At 42.5% G+C, this 21141-nt stretch overlaps 1 protein-coding gene across 4 annotated transcripts; it reads left to right on the top strand.

Annotated features, from left to right (window-relative positions):
• Nucleotides 1-11075: 11075 nt before the first annotated feature.
• SNX21 (sorting nexin family member 21) lies at nucleotides 11076-21047 on the top strand. Of its 4 annotated transcripts, none has more exons than XM_075277428.1 (5): nucleotides 11076-11272; nucleotides 13171-13317; nucleotides 17201-17387; nucleotides 18597-18724; nucleotides 19890-21047. In XM_075277428.1, the coding sequence occupies exons 3-5, from the start codon at nucleotides 17201-17203 to the stop codon at nucleotides 20577-20579; spliced, it is 1005 nt and encodes a 334-aa protein (XP_075133529.1). In that variant the 5' UTR covers nucleotides 11076-11272; nucleotides 13171-13317; the 3' UTR covers nucleotides 20580-21047. The 4 variants fall into 4 exon arrangements, with proteins under 4 accessions (XP_075133529.1, XP_075133526.1, XP_075133527.1 ...); XM_075277425.1 differs by having other exon boundaries at nucleotides 18597-18751; XM_075277426.1 differs by having other exon boundaries at nucleotides 11076-11329; nucleotides 18597-18751.
• The last annotated feature ends 94 nt before the right edge of the window (nucleotides 21048-21141 follow it).

Raw genomic sequence — 21141 nt, 5'->3', positions numbered from 1 at the left:
CCCATTTCCACCAGTGGATCAGAGACAAATCTGCTGTAATCCAGGTGACTTGAGCAGTGCAGTGGTCCCATGTACATGTAAACTGGGGGCTGCTTTAAAAAATATATCAGTGAATGATATATATAGCAAATTCCTACTATACTGTTATTATTGGAACCACTATGTTTAGCAGCGGAGCCTGTGTCCTGAGGATGGATCTGCCAGGCTATAGCATGTATAGCATGGATTCTAGAATTGTCATAGGTGCAAAAAGTAAAAAGGGGAGCTGAGTATATATATATATATATATATATATATATATATATATACATATATTAATATATACAGTCCTATGAAAAAGTTTGGGCACCCCTATTAATCTTAATCATTTTTAGTTCTAAATATTTTGGTGTTTGTAACAGCAATTTCAGTTTGATATATCTAATAACTGATGGACACAGTAATATTTCAGGATTGAAATGAAGTTTATTGTACTAACAGAAAATGTGCAATATGCATTAAACCAAAATTTGACCGGTGCAAAAGGTATGGGCACCTCAACAGAAAAGTGACATTAATATTTAGTAGATCCTCCTTTTGCAAAGATAACAGCCTCTAGTCGCTTCCTGTAGCTTTTAATCAGTTCCTGGATCCTGGATGAAGGTATTTTGGACCATTCCTCTTTACAAAACAATTCAAGTTCAGTTAAGTTTGATGGTCGCCGAGAATGGACAGCCCGCTTTCAAATTATCTGAAAACAAAGATTGTTCAACATAGTTGTTCAGGGGAAGGATACAAAAAGTTGTCCCAGAGATTTAACCTGTCAGTTTCCACTGTGAGGAACATAATAAGGAAATGGAAGACCACAGGGACAGTTCTTGTTAAGTCCAGAAGTGGCAGGCCAAGAAAAATATCAGAAAGGCAGAGAAGAAGAATGGTGAGAACAGTCAAGGACAATCCACAGACCACCTCCAAAGAGCTGCAGCATCATCTTGCTGCAGATGGTGTCACTGTGCATCGGTCAACAATACAGCGCACTTTGCACAAGGGGAAGCTGTATGGGAGAGTGATGAGAAAGAAGCCGTTTCTGCAAGTATGCCACAATCAGAGTCGCCTGAGGTATGCAAAAGCACATTTGGACAAGCCAGCTTCCTTTTGGAAGAAGGTCCTGTGGACTGATGAAAGAAAGATTGAGTTGTTTGGTCATACAAAAAGGTGTTATGCATGGCGTCCGCTTTCCTGTCAGCTTTCCCAGTATGTGCCCCACTTGCAGAGCTATCAGTCCACTGTCAGAAGGGCGGGCCTTATAGCCTAGCGTCATCGCTTAGCGGTGAGGTACACTCTCTTGACAGTATATTTGCATAAAAATATCAAAAACACACCGCTGCACTACACGTATAACAATTGTATTTGAGAACCACCTGGTTGCACGGAAGCCCCCGGACTGTGTAGGGGTGATAGCCACAATGGTAAAGAAAGTTTTCTCCAGCAACCAATTTCATAAAACTTAACTTTTACTGTACAATCATAAAAAAAATGGGAATTACATCACCATATGAAGAACACGAACATTGATAAGCAGCTGACGCGTTTCAGGACTTGTGTATCATCGTCCCTTACTCATAGCTTTCACCACCAGTATATTTGCATAACCTTGTACTGTCAGGGTGGTGTCGTCACAGTCCAGCGATGACGTTGAATGGTAAAGCTAGCCTCTTTGACTTGACAGTGGAGAGTATGAACTCTTCATTCATTCATTTTCCACCATGCTCCTCCGCACCTGCCATAAAAATATAAAATCTTTATACTCGCCCTCCTGCTGTGCTCCCCATGCCAGTGCGGTTCTCCACTGAATCCAGAGGGGTACTCCTTGGCTTTAGCACACATGCACCTTACCCCCAACACTTGCATAGTGAACCTGGGACGTACATTCTCGTCTTCACTGAAGACTTGCGCAGGTGCCAGGAGCACCAGAGAGGAGTCAGATGAGACTCATATATAGGTAAGTAGAAAGGTTTTTTTTTTTTTTTTTTATATACAAGCCCGGTCTATAAGGACTTGTGGGTGGTTTAATGTCCCAAATTGACCTGACAGGTTATGATTCAATCGAATTTTATTAAAGGGCACAACATGTTCAGAGAATGGCAAAGGTACAGGAACAACGAACAGAAGTAAATGAAGAGAAGTAAATAACAAACAGCACACTTAACTGAGCGTAATCGGTATAACCAAAACTAGAGGAAAGAAAGAAGGAAGGAGAAAGATGAGAAAAGGAGGTAGAGCGGAGGAGGGAAAAACAAGTAAGGGGTAATGGAGTAGGTAATATTGCAAGGTACACCTCTGAATAGTCACCGGTCTACCAAACAAGTGTGTGATCATTACAGGGGATCCCGTTATCCAGTCATTTGTAGCAATGGAGAATCGAACGGTGTTCCAAGGCCTACACAAGGCTCCCTCGTCCGAGCACCCAGATCCTCCATGTGCATGATATGATTTAGTGCCTTATCCACATCAACCGGGTCAGGGAGTATATATATGTATAATCTGTTGTGAGGCCATAATGAGATGGTGCAGAAGTCCCTTCTTCAATTTGGAGAAGAAACCCATCAGCATGGGTAGCAAGGCGTGTTCAGGAGTGAGGGTGACACTAGGCCAGCTCTTACAATTAAAAAATGTATTTAAACTTATGATTATACAAATAAGAGTGTACTTGCCCCATAGGTAGTCCTTACCCCTTTGGCCCTGCTGATGGCTCAACCAGGAAACAATGATGTATCTGAACAGTGGAGTCATCAATGCCAAGCAAACATTATTGGGATGTTACAACCAAGGCTTGAGACCACCCATGGGGGTCTTGTAACCTCATATAGCTGGGTTGATACATTTTGAAGTGTCAAAATATTAATATTGGCCGTTACCTACTGAAATAATGCAATAGATAAGGTCCAATTTAAGACAGTCAATGTGTAACCAACATGGGCCTCCCCTGATTGCTATGGAGCCATGCAACTGCTGGGTAACTGCTATAACCGCCCCCGTATAGTATAGCATATGTATGTCATAGTGGTACCCCATCTGTTGGCATGAAACCAGAGCAGCTCATGAAGAAGAGTTCTCGCAGTCCCAGTTTGTCCAGTACATGGTCGGGTATTCAGCTAAACAACTGCCATGTAATACTGCATTATACTAGCAGAGGAAATGTAGACCCGCGGCCTCGTGTTTTATGAGGCATCCCCTTTAATAGAGGCAGTCTGCTGGTCTTTTAGACGCCATATACAGATTCCATATACACATTACCACCTCTAGGACAACTGAATGCAGCCCTGTCTGTGTAATAATGCTCGGCAACACCTGAGCCCCATACGGGCGTAACCAAGTTATTCACATATTCCTCACGACGTCTCATAGCCTTACCACATCATACCCTATTTTTGCCTTCACTGTCATTGTGCCCAGTGCCGTTGCCATCATCACCCCAACACTACTTGGGTACAAAATAATAGGGGAGTAGAAATCCTAATCCCTGAGTGCTCTGCTGCCATGTGCGAGAGTGGCACAGAGAGACGTATAGCTAAAAGGGTACAGCTGCTGTCATGGGAGACGCTGACAAATGGCAGCAAATGGCTCCTTGAAGTATTAATAGACATTCCAAGGAAGTGCCGGCCAAGCAGACTCAGCCTGATTCCTAAATATGGAAGCACAAGCTGAACTTAGGAAGAGAACGAAAACAGAGTCCTGAAAACTAGAATGAGTGATCCGCTGCACCCCAAATATACACGTCAGCCCCTCCTGAGTGACGTCCACACTACTTTTAGCCACATTACTCGTCACATCTCTAGAGCTGGCCCATAGTTTATCCATCATGATCGATAGTAAGCTGGAGAATCAATGTGTATAGTGACCCGTCCTCCTTAAAGGGGCTGTCTAAGATATTAAGAAAACCGGGCGCTTGCAATTATGGTATGAAATAAAATAATAACCTATATTCACCTTATAGGTGTGTGTGAGTAACGTCACTAGTCCCCCTTCTACAATCACTGAGGCCGATTAATAACTTTAGGACTTCTGGGGAAACCGCCACAAACAGAGCACTAGGGACAGGTATGGTTTTTTTTAATGTTATACCTAACAACTCTTGGACAACTCCATTATACTCACTAGGGTAAAATAAAAAAATCACACTTATCTACCTCCAATCCTCAATTCATGCAACGCGTCCCCCATTCCCTCTCACCCAATTTTGGCCTAAACAGTCTGTGGGTCACAGAATTCTACCCCAACCCCAGTTTCCAATGGGCGTTTTTATTTATCCAGGAAAATTCCTATAAATCCCTGGTTGCATTGCTGACCCTCTGGTGATCCCACTGGCCCTACAGCGATGACATCACATACATCATTCACATGACAGCTGCGGCACTTGTATTTACACTGTCTCATGCCCATGAAAGTAACCGAGTAGTGACAAATTTTGAGAAGTGTTCAATATAAGACTTGGTTCTTCCAGTGGTCTCTTGCTTTCTCTTGTCTCCCAGAACTTTTTTTTATTGCAATTGGAATGAGGCCTGGTTTATATCTGCATTCAGTATTCCGTTTGGGGAGTCCACTTGGGGATCCCCAGAACTGAATACTGAATGCATTAAAAAATGGTTAGCAGAGAAACCACACGGACCCCATAGACTATAATATAATATATTGTTATATTTACCCCAAAATATTTTCTAAAAACATCTACAATTTAGGCCTGGTTCATACTGTTACTTCCACCAGAATCTCTTTCTTTAGCAAATCCAAAACAAAAAATGGCTATTAAAATTCTAATCTTTATTTGTTTCTCTTTAAAAATATTTAACCTGGGTACAAGAACTATTCATAATAAACGATATTTTATTTCTTTTGTTGCACCTTCAATTCCTAACCAACAAGGGATCTTATATGTGAATGATAGGTCTCTACACACATTCCCTGGACAATGGGTGCTTATCAGGAAACCTGCAGTCTTAGCTTATGAGTCATGCAGCTACCATCTCAATATTACACATGCTGCAAAGTAAGTGCTAGCTTCAATCCTCCTCCTAACTGGACAAGGATTCAGTTATATATAATAACCCAAACTGATTAACTGCTGAGTTTATGATATAAAAAGACTGCTTCTTTGCTCTCATCTATTAAATGGCATAGAATTGTTCAGAGCGATATTAACCCTTGTACTTTATCAGCACACCTGTGCTTAATTACTATGCCTCTAAAGCAAGTGCTACCAGACTGATAGAGTGAGCTGGAGCATTAGGGTGCATGCACACTACGTAACGCCGGGCGTGTATGAGAGCCGTACACGCCGGCGTTACAGCAGGGCTGCCGAACACTTCCCATTCACTTCAATGGGAGCGCTCGTAAACGCCGCTGTTACGAGCGCTCCCATTGAAGTGAATGGGAAGTGTTCGGCAGTCTGCTGTAACGCCGGCGTGTACGGCTCTCATACACGCCCGGCGTTACTCAGTGTGCATGCACCCTTACTTGGATATTTATATATCAAATATATCATAAATAAACGTCTCTACGCGTTTCCCCCTATATTATCGGGGTTCCTCAGGAGACAAATCTGCAATGTGTGTACTGCGGTCTTAATGCGGTACCGCACCAGTAAACAGACTCCTACACAGCTGAGGCTAAGTGCACTTTGAATGTTTCCCAGAGCAGATTCCACCACCCACCAGCCTGTTAAGTCTAAAAGATTGCTACAATGGCACAGCCTAAATGTTCATTAATGGCAGTAAAAACCACCGTTCTCCATGCCCAGATGGTAGGCACAGATACTTTTTCACAGCCCGACTGTGAAAAAGTATCTGTGCCTACCATTGTCCAGGGAATGTGTGTAGAGACCTATCATTCACATATAAGATCCCTTGGTGGTTAGGAATTGAAGGTGTAGCAAAAGAAATAAAATATCGTTTATTATGAATAGTTCTTGTACCCAGGTTAAATATTTTTAAAGAGAAACAAATAAAGATTAGAATTTTAATAGCCATTTTTTGTTTTGGATTTGCTAAAGAAAGAGATTCTGGTGGAAGTAACAGTATGAACCAGGCCTAAATTGTAGATGTTTTTAGAAAATATTTTGGGGTAAATATAACAATATATTCACACTAGTGTTAGCTCTCTGTTGTCCGGGTACTTTGGGGGACCAGAACAATGAAGAGGTGGACCACTAAAACAGCCATTATATACCAAACCCGTTGAAACCTATTGACTATAATGGGGCCCATTGGGTGTCCATCCTTTCTAAACTGAAACCGACAGAGGAAAAAGTCCTCCATGCTGGATTTTTTCCTTCACCAATTTTCGGCAGACTCGGCAACTGTCTTCAATGTTAGCCAGTGGGTTGGAAATATAAAAAAACAATATAAAAAAAAAATATATATATATAAAAAAAAACAAAAACTTGATAGTCTTCAGTAGTTGATACCTTTTTAATGGCTAACTCATAATGATGACAGATTACAACGTTTCGGACCTCTAGGGTACTTGAGAAAGGACCCTAGAGGTCCGAAACGTTGTAATCTGTCATCATTATGAGTTAGCCATTAAAAAGGTATCAACTACTGAAGACTATCAAGTTTTTTTGCTTTTTTATATTTTCAATGGAGATGTGAACGTAGCCGAAGTTATAGGGATTATGTAGGGATGGGAAATGTTTACATTGTATTCTCTGCACTGTAAAATATTGCTTGCTAAAATCGTACCTCCAGTTCTAAACAACTTTTCATACATGAATCGTACAGGAGAATATAAGAAACTTTGTCATATAACTTATTAAAGACATCTGTTTTCTTCTCCACTTATGAGGCTGTTACTTTCTCCATCTAAGTCTATGAAGAGGGGAGGGGGGATAGAAAAGAATGAGGCAATAAATAAATTAACTAGCCGGCAGGATGATCCTACTCCACCCCTCCCTTCTTCATAGAGATGAATAGGTTTAATAAGTGGTTTAATCACTCCCTGTCCCTCCCTTTCTCACTTGCACCCCCTGCCTGTTTTGGTAGCTAGCCCGCCCACTACTAGCCCTTCCTAACTAACTCAACCCCCCACCCCATCATACCTACCTGTCTTCTGAGTACAGGATGTCACTTCTTCTGGGCACTCCGGCTCTATTATGCAGGCGTGGGCTGCCGGCAGACTTCAAGAAGAGCAGGTGCAAGCTGCCAATAAAATGTGACATCTTGTGCCCAGATGGTCCAAACCAGAAGACAGGTAAGTATGATGTTGTGGGTGAGACGTGGGTTAGTATAGGTGACGTTCCATTCTCCCCCTTTCGGAAACTGTCACCGGAAAATGTGTCTGGGGCGGTCACATGACTGACCCGGTGATCTAGGTAAATATAGATTTTTGGTACAATAATGTTATTTAGAAGGTAGGTGAGGGGAAGGGGGGTTTCAGTTTAGATTAGAAATATCAATTTATTCCAGACAACCTCTTTAATTTGATACTGTATGGTGGTATATTTAGCTACAGTATGATGATGTTGTTTAGGTGTAGTACAATGGCAATATATAAGTATTGGTATAGTGGTATTATTGGCGCAAAACTTTAGTATTTTATGGTGGTAACGTTCAGGCACTGTATGGTGTGATGACTTAGGCATTATATAGCAGTTTTAAATATTGTATAATGGCAATATATAAAGAAAAACCCGTCACCAGGTATGAATAGCCCTATGTTATTATTGATGGAGATTAGGGCATACAAGCTAAGCGGGCGGCATGACATACAACAGACCCCGCTCCAGAGAAACCAGTATTACCGCCCACTTGGCTAGCATACCCTAAAAGGGTTTATATCTTTGGAATGGCTGAATGGATTTGGCTAAACAAAACACAAAAATGCTCAGGGTGACAGCGCCCGTATGTGTCACTGAGGGGTGTATTCCCCTCTGAGACATTTATAGCATATCCACAGGCTGCCAATCTCTATCTATATCCTCTCCAGGCTATAGTGAGTGAAGACTATACCATACCTGTGGCTTTCTTCATCCAGCTCTATATCATTATGTAGGTACTGTATGGCAGTATTACTTAGGTACTGTACAATTTCAATATTTAATTATTATATTGCAGTATTATTTAGGAACTATGAAATGTCAATACTTAGATATTGTATGACAGTAGAATTTTTAAACTGTATGACTTTATTAATTAGGACATATATGAATATATTATTTAGCTATTGTATGATGGCAATATTTTGGTACAGCATGATGACAGTATTATTTATGCACAGTATGAAGGCAATATTTACATTTTGTATGACAGCATTACCTAGGCACTGTATGATGGCAGTAATTATATATTGTATAGCAGCATTACTTAGGCACTGTATGATGGCAATATTTACATATTGTAAAGTGGTATTATTTAGACTGTATGATGGTATTGGGACAGTTCTGTTCTACACCTCTTACTTCCAAGCACAACCACTTTTTCCTGCTGTTGATGACAACTAATTTTGGGGCTCCAAAATTTTTCAGTTTAGATGTACAAGAACCATCAGTATATTTACAGTCCTATGAAAAAGTTTGGGCACCCCTATTAATCTTAATCATTTTTAGTTCTAAATATTTTGGTGTTTGCAACAGCCATTTCAGTTTGATATATCTAATAACTGATGGACACAGTAATATTTCAGGATTGAAATGAGGTTTATTGTACTAACAGAAAATGCGCAATATGCATTAAACCAAAATTTGACCGGTTCAAAAATATGGGCACCTCAACAGAAAAGTGACATTAATATTTAGTAGATCCTCCTTTTGCAAAGATAACAGCCTCTAGTCGCTTCCTGTAGCTTTTAATCAGTTCCTGGATCCTGGATGAAGGTATTTTGGACCATTTCTTTCTACAAAACAATTCAAGTTCAGTTAAGTTTGATGGTCGCCGAACATGGACAGCCTGCTCTCAAATGATCTGAAAACAAAGATTGTTCAACATAGTTGTTCAGGGGAAGGATACAAAACGTTGTCTCAGAGATTTAACCTGTCAGTTTCCACTGTGAGGAACATAGTAAGGAAATGGAAGACCACAGGGACAGTTCTTGTTAAGCCCAGAAGTGGCAGGCCAAGAAAAATATCAGAAAGGCAGAGAAGAAGAATGGTGAGAAGAGTCAAGGACAATCCACAGACCACCTCTAAAGAGCTGCAGCATCATCTTGCTGCAGATGGTGTCACTGTGCATCAGTCAGCAATACAGCGCACTTTGCACAAGGAGAAGCTGTATGGGAGAGTGATGAGAAAGAAGCCGTTTCTGCACGTACGCCACAAATAGAGTTGCCTGAGGTATGCAAAAGCACATTTGGAGAAGCCAACTTCATTTTGGAAACAAAAATTGAGTTGTTTGGTTATAAAAAAAGGCGTTATGCATGGCGTCCAAAAAGAAACAGCATTCCAAGAAAAACACATGCTACCCACTGTAAAATTTGGTAGAGGTTCCATCATGCTTTGGGGCTGTGTGGCCAATGCCGGCATCGGGAATCTTGTTAAAGTTGAGGGTCGCATGGATTCCACTCAGTATCAGCAGATTCTTGAGAATAATGTTCAAGAATCAGTGACGAAGTTGAAGTTACGCCGGGGATGGATATTTCAGCAAGACAATGATCCAAAACACCGCTCCAAATCCTCAGGCATTCATGCAGAGGAACAATTACAATGTTCTGGAATGGCCATCCCAGTCCCCAGACCTGAATATCATTGAACATCTGTGGGATGATTTGAAGCGGGCTGTCCATGCTCGGCGACCATCTAACTTAACTGAACTTGAATTGTTTGTCCAAAATACCTTCATCCAGGATCCAGGAACTGATTAAAAGCTACAGGAAGCGACTAGAGGCTGTTATCTTTGCAAAAGGAGGATCTACTAAATATTAATGTCACTTTTCTGTTGAGGTGCCCATACTTTTGCACCAGTCAAATTTTGGTTTAATGCATATTGCACATTTTCTGTTAGTACAATAAACCTCATTTCAATCCTGAAATATTACTGTGTCCATCAGTTATTAGATATATCAAACCGAAATGGCTGCTGCAAACACCTAAATATTTAGAACTAAAAATGATTAAGATTAATAGGGGTGCCCAAACTTTTTCATAGGACTGTAGTATGTAGCGCTATATGGCTCATGTATGACGACTACACGTAGGTGTACAGCAATCATCAGTATGAATAGTATGCAGCACTTTATGGCTCATGTATGATGACTACACATAGGTGTACAGGAGTCATCAGTATATAAAGGAATAATCAATATATATAGTATGCAGCCCTGTATGGCTTATGTATGATGACTATACATAAACATACAGGAGTCATCAATATATGTAATAATCATCAGTATATATAGTATGCAGTACTGTATAGCTCCATGTATGATGACTACACATAGGTACACAGAAATCCTCTGTATATATAGCAATCATCAGTATATATAGTATGCAGCCCTGTATGGCTTATGTATGATGATAACATAAAGGTGTATATAAATCATCAGTTTATATAGTATGCAGCACTGTATGGCTTATGTATGATGACTATACATAAACGTACAGGAGTCATCAATATATATAGCAATCATCAGTATATGTGGTATGCAGCACTGTATGGCTCCATGTATGATGACTACACATAGGTGCACAGGAGTCATCAGTATATATAGTATGCAGCACTGTATGATGACTACACTTAGGTACACAGAAATCCTCTGTATATATAGCAATCATCAGTATATATAGTATGCAGCACTGTATGATGACTACACATAGGTACACAGAAATCCTCTGTATATACAATATAGCACTCATCAGTATATATAGTATGCAGCACTGTATGGCTCCATGTATGATGACTATACATAGGTGCACAGGAGTCATCAGTATACATAGTATGCAGCACTGTATGATGACTACACATCACAGCAGAACAGGCCCTTCTGGTCAGGCTGAGCTCAGCGGAGGACTCCGCATTACTCACACTGAGAGTTGCATAACAGATACTTCGGTAATTACGGTAATTACCTCGGCATCCATACAGCACAATCCATTGCTCAATGCCATGTGGGAGCGTTCCATCACACAGGAGGAGGGGTGTCACATTCCGCTCACACTCCCCCGCCTGCCTGATAGTTTCACAGTCCACAGCGCCGTCCGGACCGTGCTTATATTTACACACATAGGAGTCTGCTGACCCGGAGAAGTAGTGGGCACCGGAAGCGGAAGTCCTGGAGAGCCCCCTAGTCCCAAGGGAGCGGAAGTGTAAGTACAGGGTATACAGGGCACCCAGCCTCGTAGGCTGTACAGGAGGGGCGGCAGGTAGGTGGCGCTGTGTAGTGCTGCAGTGATTAGTGGGGATTATAGGGATTACTAGTGTTTTGTATCCTCTTAAAGGGGCACTCTGAGTTATGCTGCTAACTTTTTGGCTGTGGTGATGTATTCCTCGATGTAGTGACGTCATTATGTGACTTATGGGCTATATCTCAGTATCACAGTGTATGCCATATCCACAGGATGGTGACAAGTGTGCCATCTATTTTAAGAATGGGGTCTTGTCCCCCTGTTGGGATAGAGCAGCAGTTACATATGCTGGCTGTAGTCGGATCTATCTCTTAGCCAAATGTGACTCTCCAGTAGTTACCGAACTACAACTCCCAGCACACCCTGGCTATTTATACTGCAGTCCCACTTGGGCCCTCAGCCTTTCACCACCTCCAATAAGTCCAACTTGTTATATCATTTAATAGCTGCTGCTTTACTGATTCCAGCACAGTTGGAATTTTTTTTTTCTCTAGCCCCCACCGTTCTTGAGCAATCAATGCTGTTATCTTTGGTGCTGGATACTATGTAGACTCTGGCTGCCTCAGATTTGCCTCCTGCCTGACTCCGCCCTTCTAACATTATAGACCGTGACGTAACTAAAGTCCTGTGGGCCCCGGTGTAATCTTTTGTCCAGGGCCCCCTACCTTATCCCTACAGTGAATTCTTGATAGTGATGGTTACTGGTGCTAAGGAGTTTAATCCACCTTAGTATGGTTAGGGTAATCTGTGGGTCTCCTTGGTTTATGGATCAGATGGAAGCTGCAATCTCAATAATGATGTCAGTGCTTATGGGCCCCCTAAGGCTCCTGGGCCCCAGTGTGACTGCACCCCCTCAAGTTACACCCCTGGTTACAGAGATTAAATAGTCCATCAGGTACCAAAACTACCTGAGCTTGTTTCTCAGGAACCGTGGGGGCTAAAGAGGAAATTCCAACGGTGCTGAAAACAGCGGAGTGACGTCTATGAACTTGAATTGTTGGAGGTGGTGAAAGGTCCTCTTTAAGGCTGAGGACCCACGTTGTGTAAACGCAGCTTTTTTTGTTGCAGATTTTGTTCCATTTTTTTTTAGCCAAAGCCAAGAATGGCTATAAAAGGAATGGGAACTCTAAATAAAGTTCTTATACTTCTCCCTTCTGCTCAATCCACTGCTGGCTTTGGCTCAAAAAACCGCAACAAAATCTGCAACAAAAAAAAGCTGCGTTTCTGCAACATGGGGCCTCAGCCTAAGGGTGTGTTGATCACAGAATTGTGATAAGTGTGATTGCTGTGATAGCGGCCATTGTACATCATTCAGTGTCTTTACACAACTGCGTTAGAATATCTGCTCATGCCGAGCCGTACACGCCGGCACTCCCCATTCACTTCAATGGGACTGCTCGCAGTGAAAGAAGCAGCCCATTCATTTCTATGGGGAGCGCTCGCATGCCGGCTCCCATAGAAATGAATGGGAAGTGTTCGGCAGCCCTGCTGTAACGCCGGCGTGTACGGCTGTGATGCACGCTGGCGTTACGTAGTGTGAATGCCCCCTTAGGGTGCGTTCACACCTGTGCTGTATCATCTGTTCTGTAAAGAACAGATGAAATAATAAAGACAGATCAGTCAGATCACTACAGATTCCCAAGGGACCTTATTGACTGTGATGGGATCTGTTCGGTTTTCGTTGTTTTTGCATGCAGGACTTTTCATCTCTGATTTTAGACGGACTCTGCATTGGGTGGACTTTGAACACTCCCTACAATGATGTTCATATCTGAGTCAGACCGCGCGGTTCGATAAGGCGCTACTTTATTATTTTTTTTTCCAGCCATTTTTAGTGTTTTATATTTTTTATTTTACAGGTGACACACGTTAGATAAATACATGTACAACCACAACCTCATCAGTAACAAAGACCTGCATGTGATGTGGTTTTAGCTGCATCTAACCACAATGTTTTAATACACCCTGTGAGAAACCACAAAGGAAGAAGTCTCCAGGAGTTTCAGGTGATTTTTCTTTCTTTTTTTTTTTTTTTTTTTTGTCATGGAGAAGTGATCTGTAAAGGGGTTTTCTGGGAGAAATTAAAACTTTACCCTTAAGCTAAACCCCCTCCCTCCATCTAACTTCTAATTTACTTCAGAGAGACGTGAGGCTACCAATACTCCTCTCTCCCTGATAATACCAATACCTAGAATTCAATTTATTCATAAGTTCCCAGGAACAATGACAGAAGACCTGAATGACTGAGAGCCTGGCACTAGTGTAAACCTAAAGTAACACTGCTAGGTTGTAGATAACAAGCTATCAATGCACAGCATGAGGCAATAAATCAATTAACTAGGCAGCATGAGACTATAACACCTTCTCCATAGAGCTGTGTGTGGCTGAATACAGAGAGAGATTGAAGTGTCTTATCTTCACATGTACTATTCAGGTATGGAAAGTTGTTTAGAATTGGAGGTCCACTTTAAGGTTTTTACGTATTTCACGAGACTTCTTCCCTGACCATGTGCTGATCTGGAGTCAGGCTGTAAAGATCCCCAGCTATCAGAAGCTATTGCTAGGGGAAGTCTCTCCATCTTTGTCTGAGAACGGGGGCACACTGTGACCCTCAGCATATTAAACCGAGGTACAAGTGCTGGTTGGGTAACATTCAGAACAAGCAGCAGGACAGCATCCTGTTTATCCTACTGAAGCGCCAAATTTGATGACATAGGCAGTACCAGTGTTAGACTGCCGCGGGCCTACTCGGGAGTCTCGGACTGTCACAGGAGAGGAGATTGAGAGTACTGAGACCAGACAAATAGGAAACCTTCCCCCCCCAAAAAAAAACAAAAACAAACCAACAGTGAACAGCTTGTTAACAACTGGGCTATTTGGGACAATAAACCTCCATCCATTACGACATGTGAGTGTTTTAGTGTCCCACATTGGCCTGATTTTTTTTATTTTTTTTCTCTAAGGACTTGTTTTTTGCAAGGCTACCTGTATCTTTTAATTGTTTCATTTTGAGGTACATAAACTACTGTGAATTTTTATTTTTATTTTTAAATTAGGGAATAGGAAAAAAAAATTCTGCAGATTTCTAGGTTTTGTTTTTACAGCATTACACCTTATAGTAATAATGTTGATTAGCATGTCATTACTGTGATATCTAATACGTGAATTTTCTACGATTTATGACATAAAATGGTATAAGACACTTAAAAAATAGTGTTCTTGTATCACCATATTCTGAGAAAATAAATGGAGCTGTGATAGGCTTGTTTTTTTTCAGGATGACCTGTAGATTTTATTGGTATTTTAATAAACTACACTCTCTTTTACAGTATGAGTATGTGTTGGGCTAATCTCACAAGTTTAATTCAGACAAAATACGGCCAAACTGGAACTGCTATTATACTGTGGAGTCTCTTCAGCTCCCAGAGTATAATGATCGGAGGTTCAGGGGAGGTGATCAAAAATAAAAAAAAACAGTGTTAGGGTGCATTCACACAACGTAAACACCAGCTTATTCTGAACGTAAAACACGTTTAGAATCAGCGGCGTATAAAGCAGTTCCCATTCATTTCTATGGGAGCGGGGATACGATCGCTCCCCATAGAAATGAATGGGCTGCTTTTTTCACTACGAGCACTCCCATTGAAGTGAATGGGGAGTGCCGGCGTGTACGGCTCGGCATGAGCAGAGCTAGCCGTATACGCCGGCACTTCCCATTCACTTCAGTGGGACTGCTCGTAGTGAAAGAAGCAGCCCATTCATTTCTATGGGGAGCGCTCGTATGCCGGCTCCCATAGAAATGAATGGAAACTGCTTTATACGCCGCTGATTCTGAACGTGTTTTACGTTCAGAATAAACTGGCGTATAGGTAGTGTGAATTCACCCTAAGGCCGGAAACGCCGCGATTTGCCCGTACTTGCAAAGTGGATGGGATTCATGCGAATCCTATCCCCACTTTGCAGAAGAAAATTGCAGTGTGGACACAGCGTTAACCTTACTCTCCTCTTCTGGGCACCAGAGTGACTTCCTGCTGTCTTTGGGTCTTCTGACTGATGTCCAGGCCTGTGATTGGGTCTCAGCAGTCACATGGGTCACACAGCGTTATGATGCTTGTGTCCATCCGCTGCAACGCCAAGTGACCAGATGAGCCCTGTGATTGGACGTCAGTCAAAAGACCCGAGAGACAGGAGGGAGTCGCGCCGAACCCCAGTAGAGGTAAGTAGTAATGTTTTTTATATTTCGTTTCGTCCCCCTGGGCATCGGCATATTCTATAATAACTGTTTCTAAAAAACCAGCGTGAACAAAATCAAGTTGGCTATGAGGATTGATATTCGGTTTTGGTTATTTTTCAATTAATCGCCCAGCCCTACTATAGGTGGAGCTATATAGGTCTATGTGTATATGTGTACATATATATAATTACATGCTGGATCTATAGCACTTTACATAGTATGATATGAGTACACTTTAGTGGCGTTCTGGTCCGCTACTCTTGCGTTGCAGTTCTCCAGCTTTCTTGTATTATGTCTTGGTTTTCACCCTATACTTGGCGTGCCCGCAACCTCTCACATGCCCGATGCTATTTCTGTGACTACTCCATCTGTGTTTTGCGCACTCTGTGGAGAAGCCACATGAGACCACAGGCATTTCTAGCTGAAGTAGTCGCGGATTAGATGACGGCTGCTCTTGCCATCTCTTGTGCATCTTGCTGTTTGTGTCGGGTCACCATGGCTGCTTGGGCAGGACGCCTGCTTCTCCGCTTCCCAGCCCTGACTGCTAGATTTTCCATAAAGAATGATACTAAGATCTGTTCCTCTGTTGTTCTTCTTGGATATGTATGGGCAAATGAACAACTGGGGGTTGCCATTTCTCTTCCGGGGAGTCATTGTCAGGACTGAATGGAAAACATTGTACTCTGCAGGGAATTGTAACATCCAGTTGTCAGTGTATTAATATATTTCCAGGAGGAGTAACAGAGGGATAATAACACCGAGCTAGTTATTGACATCATTATATTAGTTATTTACTAAGGCAGAGGTGTATGTTTGTTGCATTCAGATATACTTTGGAGGAAGCTGTAAAGAAACGGTGTAGTTACCCATGGTAGCCAATCCGATTGCAGCTTTCTGATAAAGGTCTCTTGCAGTATAAAGCGGAATCCATGGAACAGAAAAACAGACAGACCTACAGTAGATGTGAACATGGCCTTATCCTGCTTGTTGCCAGGAAAAGGAAACTTTTCACATTCAGAGACTGGAATCGTAACCTGGCTATAGATATTAGATGTATATCAGCTGAAACTGACAATCTGATGTGTATGGGGGCCTAGCAACTCCATTCAGATTAGCCAAGGCCATCTGCATGTATATGTGGGATTGGAGAGAGATCTGTATCTGGCCAGACTGCTATCTAATGTGTATGGTTGTCCTAGTCCGCTCATACAAGTGAAGGAATAAGGAAGGGGACAGATCAGTCGTCACTTGGCAGATGACTAATAGCGTCTGACAGACCCCATTGGCTTATAATGTTGTCCATCGGGTTAGTTTCATGGTCTTCATTGTTTTACCAAAAAAAGGCCCAGTGTGCCTCAGGCCATCAGCCTGTTTTGGGCCCCTGTTCCCCTGGTTGGGCTAGAAGTAAAGGGGTTCAATAGTCAACCGGGGCCCTTTTATTTTCCTGCCTGACAAGTGCAAGCATGGGGTGAAGCAAGAGGCTGTACACCGTGACTGAGGACAAGGTCTAATTCAGAATCCCTTCCTTTATTTATTAACTTTACCCTGCCCTTGTCTCTTCCATTATAACTGGAAACCCCCTTTAATTTTCTCTCCTATGTAGCTTATTTTATGGTGGAAATATCTGCGTGATAACATTTCCAATATCTTTATAGATGGCATCAAAACTGCTCCGTCGTTTCCGGCCGTCTACGCTGAGAGAGCAGAGGGGTCCTGGACCTCCAGAAGAGCCCCCCGAAATAGCAGAATTGGTTGATGACACTGAAGGACTATCTGTGCGTCTGAGTGGGACCCTGAGCTTAAGTGAAGACAGTTTGGGCTCAGAAGAGAGCGATGGAACTGGTACTAAAATAAATGGATCGGGGCGGGGGCATCTGGAGATTTATGTGTGTGTGTTATGTGTGTATACCGATCGGCCATAGCTGAATAACATTGACTGTCTGGTGACCAAGGCACCTGTCAAGGGGTGTGTATTACTGTGGGTTGTAAGGATATTGGGAATCAAGGATGTCACACATCATTATTGTATGGGATTTCATAACATGATAGAAAATAAACAAGAGTATAAGAACACTTACACATTTGGGGGAAGCTAGCTGACACCCCAGCGTATACAGGCAAACCGCAGATAATGGGAACTAAGCAGATGTCTGGAATGAATGGGTTGGCTGGCATAGCATACCCTAATGTTGTATAGTGTTCCCCTAGCCCCCATTATTAATGTATAGAAATTTCCAGAAACTAAATGTTCACCTGCCTGTTGATCACTGGTTTGTAATTTGAGCTATACTTTTTCATCAGCCAGTACCAGTTATTTTAGCAAGCCTATAACATAGCTAAGAAAGCGAAGTGAAGTGAGAGAAACATTAAGAAGTCGTTTTAACCCTTTACAATACAGGGTGGAATATATTAGGCAGCAATAGTCAGTCCTCGAAGTTGAAGTGTCTAAAGTGGTAAAAATGGCTAAGTGTTAATATGTGAGCAAATCTGAATTATGGGGGGGGGGATTGGGGTTCTCCAGTAACAGAAGTAAGGCAAAACTTCTGTAAACCAGGGACAGGTTTTGGGTGACCTAGGCTCAGTGTTGTGCATGGGGCATAAAGGTGAGCTCATCTTATCAGATCCTACAGAAGAGCTATGGCATACCCGACGTCCAGACCTCAATCTGATTGAGCGTCTATGGCATATGCTGCAAAACCAGTCCGATCCATGGGAGCCTCAGCAGATATGTAGCACTTTTCTATTCGGCCCAATTCTTGCTAGGTATTGGCTGGCAGCCTCAGCACCTCATCCATCCAGCAGGCAGTAGCGTCTCTACGTAGTAGAAAGAGGCAATGCATAACCCCACTTGGTGCCATAGGAACACCTTCAAAGATCTTGAGAAATCCATGTCTTAAAGCATCGGAGCTGCTTTGGTACCATATGGGGAACCTACACAATATTGTAATGTTATGGCTGATAGCTGTATATAGTGCTATGTGCGTGTTTACTGCTTTACACGGGTACATGTGGGCACATGCCATCTGTTACTTACTTGTCCTTTTCTTATAGAAACTAGATGCATAGAAGACCTGAGCAGCCATTCCCTCCTAACACAGCAGCTCCGAGAGATGTGGGCCAGTACACAAGATCATGGCCTGCCCATCAGGCTGACGTTTGAGGTGACCGAGGCTAACGTGGTGAGGGACATCCATGCCAAGTATGTTGTAAGTGCTCCACATGTGTAGAATATATATATATATATATATATATATATATATATATATATATATATATATAATGATTTATGTGGACCCCTTGTGTGTAGGATCTCTTGATAATAGGGTGATCACAGGACCCTGCTACCGGCACCAATAGTGCTCAGTGGTATTCTATAGGGGAATCCAGCACCACCACAGGGGAAATGATCCTAAAATCAATGAGATGTCTGTGTACTGCATGTCTCCTGCAGAGAAAAGGATGCCTCGTATCCCCTTGTGTTGAAGCAATTTTCACAAATGATGTTTAGCATCTTTCTGAAGGATAGGTGACACATGTCTGATCACTGGTATGAGGGTCCTGAGCACTGCATTTAGAACTTTGCATAAATCCGAGGTCAAACATGTCCATTGACTGACTGAGGCTGCAGAGTATTGCTCTTGGATCCATCAGCCCTACAGCAATGTATGCTGCTCTCTGTTTGAAATGTATCTCCCTTTTTTTTTTCCTCATTACTGTGCCAGGGGTTATTTAGGGACCGTTTTTGTAATATAATATATTACCCTAAATCTAAATTCCTTTTTATTATAAAACGGGCTGTAACATTGTCATTCTCCAACCCTCTAACTGAGCTGTTACTAGGGAGAGTCTGTACACAGTTATATTGTGAATATGCAGAGCTCAAGCATTTACCGAAGGTGGGGGGAGGGTGTCACTTCAAATGGCTGTATCTCAGGCTTTATACTACCTAGAATAATAGATCTGTTATCATAGGAAAGCTGAGATTCTCATACGATGCCAAGATTTAAGAAGCAGCTATAACAGAATCTGGGATATCACTAGTTAAAATCACAGTCGGGATTTTCCACGTAAGATGGAGCCGTTCACACTGCATATAACATCATATTCCTGACTGTGTTTAGTCTCACATTCTGTTACATAAAGCTTCTCTACCTGATGGATATTTGGCACTCTCCATATCTTGGTCACAGTTGTCTTTGACTGCTTGTTCACCTTGATTTGAGCATGCCCGTAGCCTGAACCAGACAATTATCCATCCCCGCAATAGCTATGCATATGTTATCGGTTTTTCTCTGTTGTTTTTGCACTAGGGGTTAAGTCTTTTGTATTTTCCTCTCCTCCTAGATGTACACCATTTACCTTCTGCACTCGGGGCAGTACGACCCTTCTCCCGCCTACATCACCTGCCGATACTCTGATCTCGAACGCTTGAGAAAAAGCCTGCGCTCTCGCTATCCCGACGAAATGACTTCCGTCTCCTTCCCTCACAAGCGCCTGCGTAAGAACTTCACCGCCGAGACCATAGCGAAACGTAGCCGTGCCTTTGAACAGTTCCTATGCTACGTGTCCTCCGTGCCCACTCTGAGACAGTCTCCAGAATTCCTGGCATTTTTCTATCTACGTGACATGCAGAAGGCGCAGCATCTCACAGCCACGGGGTTATACCAGCTGGCACTGCCCCTATGGATGAACTGTTGGCGGCTGCAGGAGAAGCTTTGCCCAGTCGGACCCTCCACTCATCGACTGCTTGTACTTGCCGGACTGGTGATTTGCCACCAAGAGATGGATTCACTAGCAGATGCACAAGCGTTCAGCGAACGGGCTGTTGTGCTTTTTCGGGATGCGCAAGAGCAGAATGTGCCTTTTCTCATTGCTTTTCTACAAGCTCACATCCAGTTATCGTGGAGGGTGGGGGTAGACAAGAGAAATTCGGAAGCTACACTATTAAGGCTGCAGGAGGCTGGTCATGTCACACACAACGCCCCCACGCTGAAAGAGATTCTTAACAGAGAGACCAACCAGAGCACTACGTAGAGGTGGCCATATTGGCTTACATCTGACAACTCCAGTGCAGGAAGCACAAAGGAGGATCGACTCCATATAATCCAGCAATGCCAGTCGTCTTTTATCCTGAGAATGAACAGCTTTAGCCAAAAGCAACAAATTATTTGCACTTTCAAGGTGGGACCAAACTCCGTAATGGGATTGTTCCACAAACTCTACTTATCTATCTACAGAAAAGGGAATAAGCCTTGTGCACGCTACGCCACTGCGGACATAGCCGGCTCCTAAATGTTGCAGACTAATAGCAGAATGGCGCAAAAGCCCACATGCATGCCCACCACTCCATTCATTCGTTTCTGCTCTCTGTATGGTGCCTTGACCCTAGTACCTTTTGGGTAGCTGCTAGGTTTGACATCCCTCCCTTTATTTTATGATGCCTTATGGATTCAAGGCACAAAAATCAGATTCCAGAACTTTTTCAATAATTAGAACAAATGATTTATTAAAATACATAATTTATATGCAATTATTTACAATAGGAAGCCTAGTCTCGGGACGCGGAGCTGCGTAGGAAGAGCATTACAGGTTAGGA

Source organism: Leptodactylus fuscus, chromosome 6, assembly GCF_031893055.1.
Source record: "Leptodactylus fuscus isolate aLepFus1 chromosome 6, aLepFus1.hap2, whole genome shotgun sequence".
Taxonomy (NCBI): domain Eukaryota; kingdom Metazoa; phylum Chordata; class Amphibia; order Anura; family Leptodactylidae; genus Leptodactylus; species Leptodactylus fuscus.
The sequence above is the reverse complement of the archived record's forward strand: the minus strand, read 5'-3'. Positions and strand labels throughout refer to the sequence as shown.

What these genes read in the sequence shown, in the direction of transcription:
- SNX21 (XM_075277427.1), top strand. Translation starts at nt 17,201, where the DNA reads ATGGCATCAAAACTGCTCCGTCGTTTCCGGCCGTCTACGCTGAGAGAG. An exon ending in AGAAGAGAGCGATGGAACTG is followed by an intron (nt 17,388 to 18,596) that starts GTACTAAAATAA and finishes CTTTTCTTATAG; the next exon opens with AAACTAGATGCATAGAAGAC. An exon ending in ACATCCATGCCAAGTATGTT is followed by an intron (nt 18,752 to 19,889) that starts GTAAGTGCTCCA and finishes CTCTCCTCCTAG; the next exon opens with ATGTACACCATTTACCTTCT.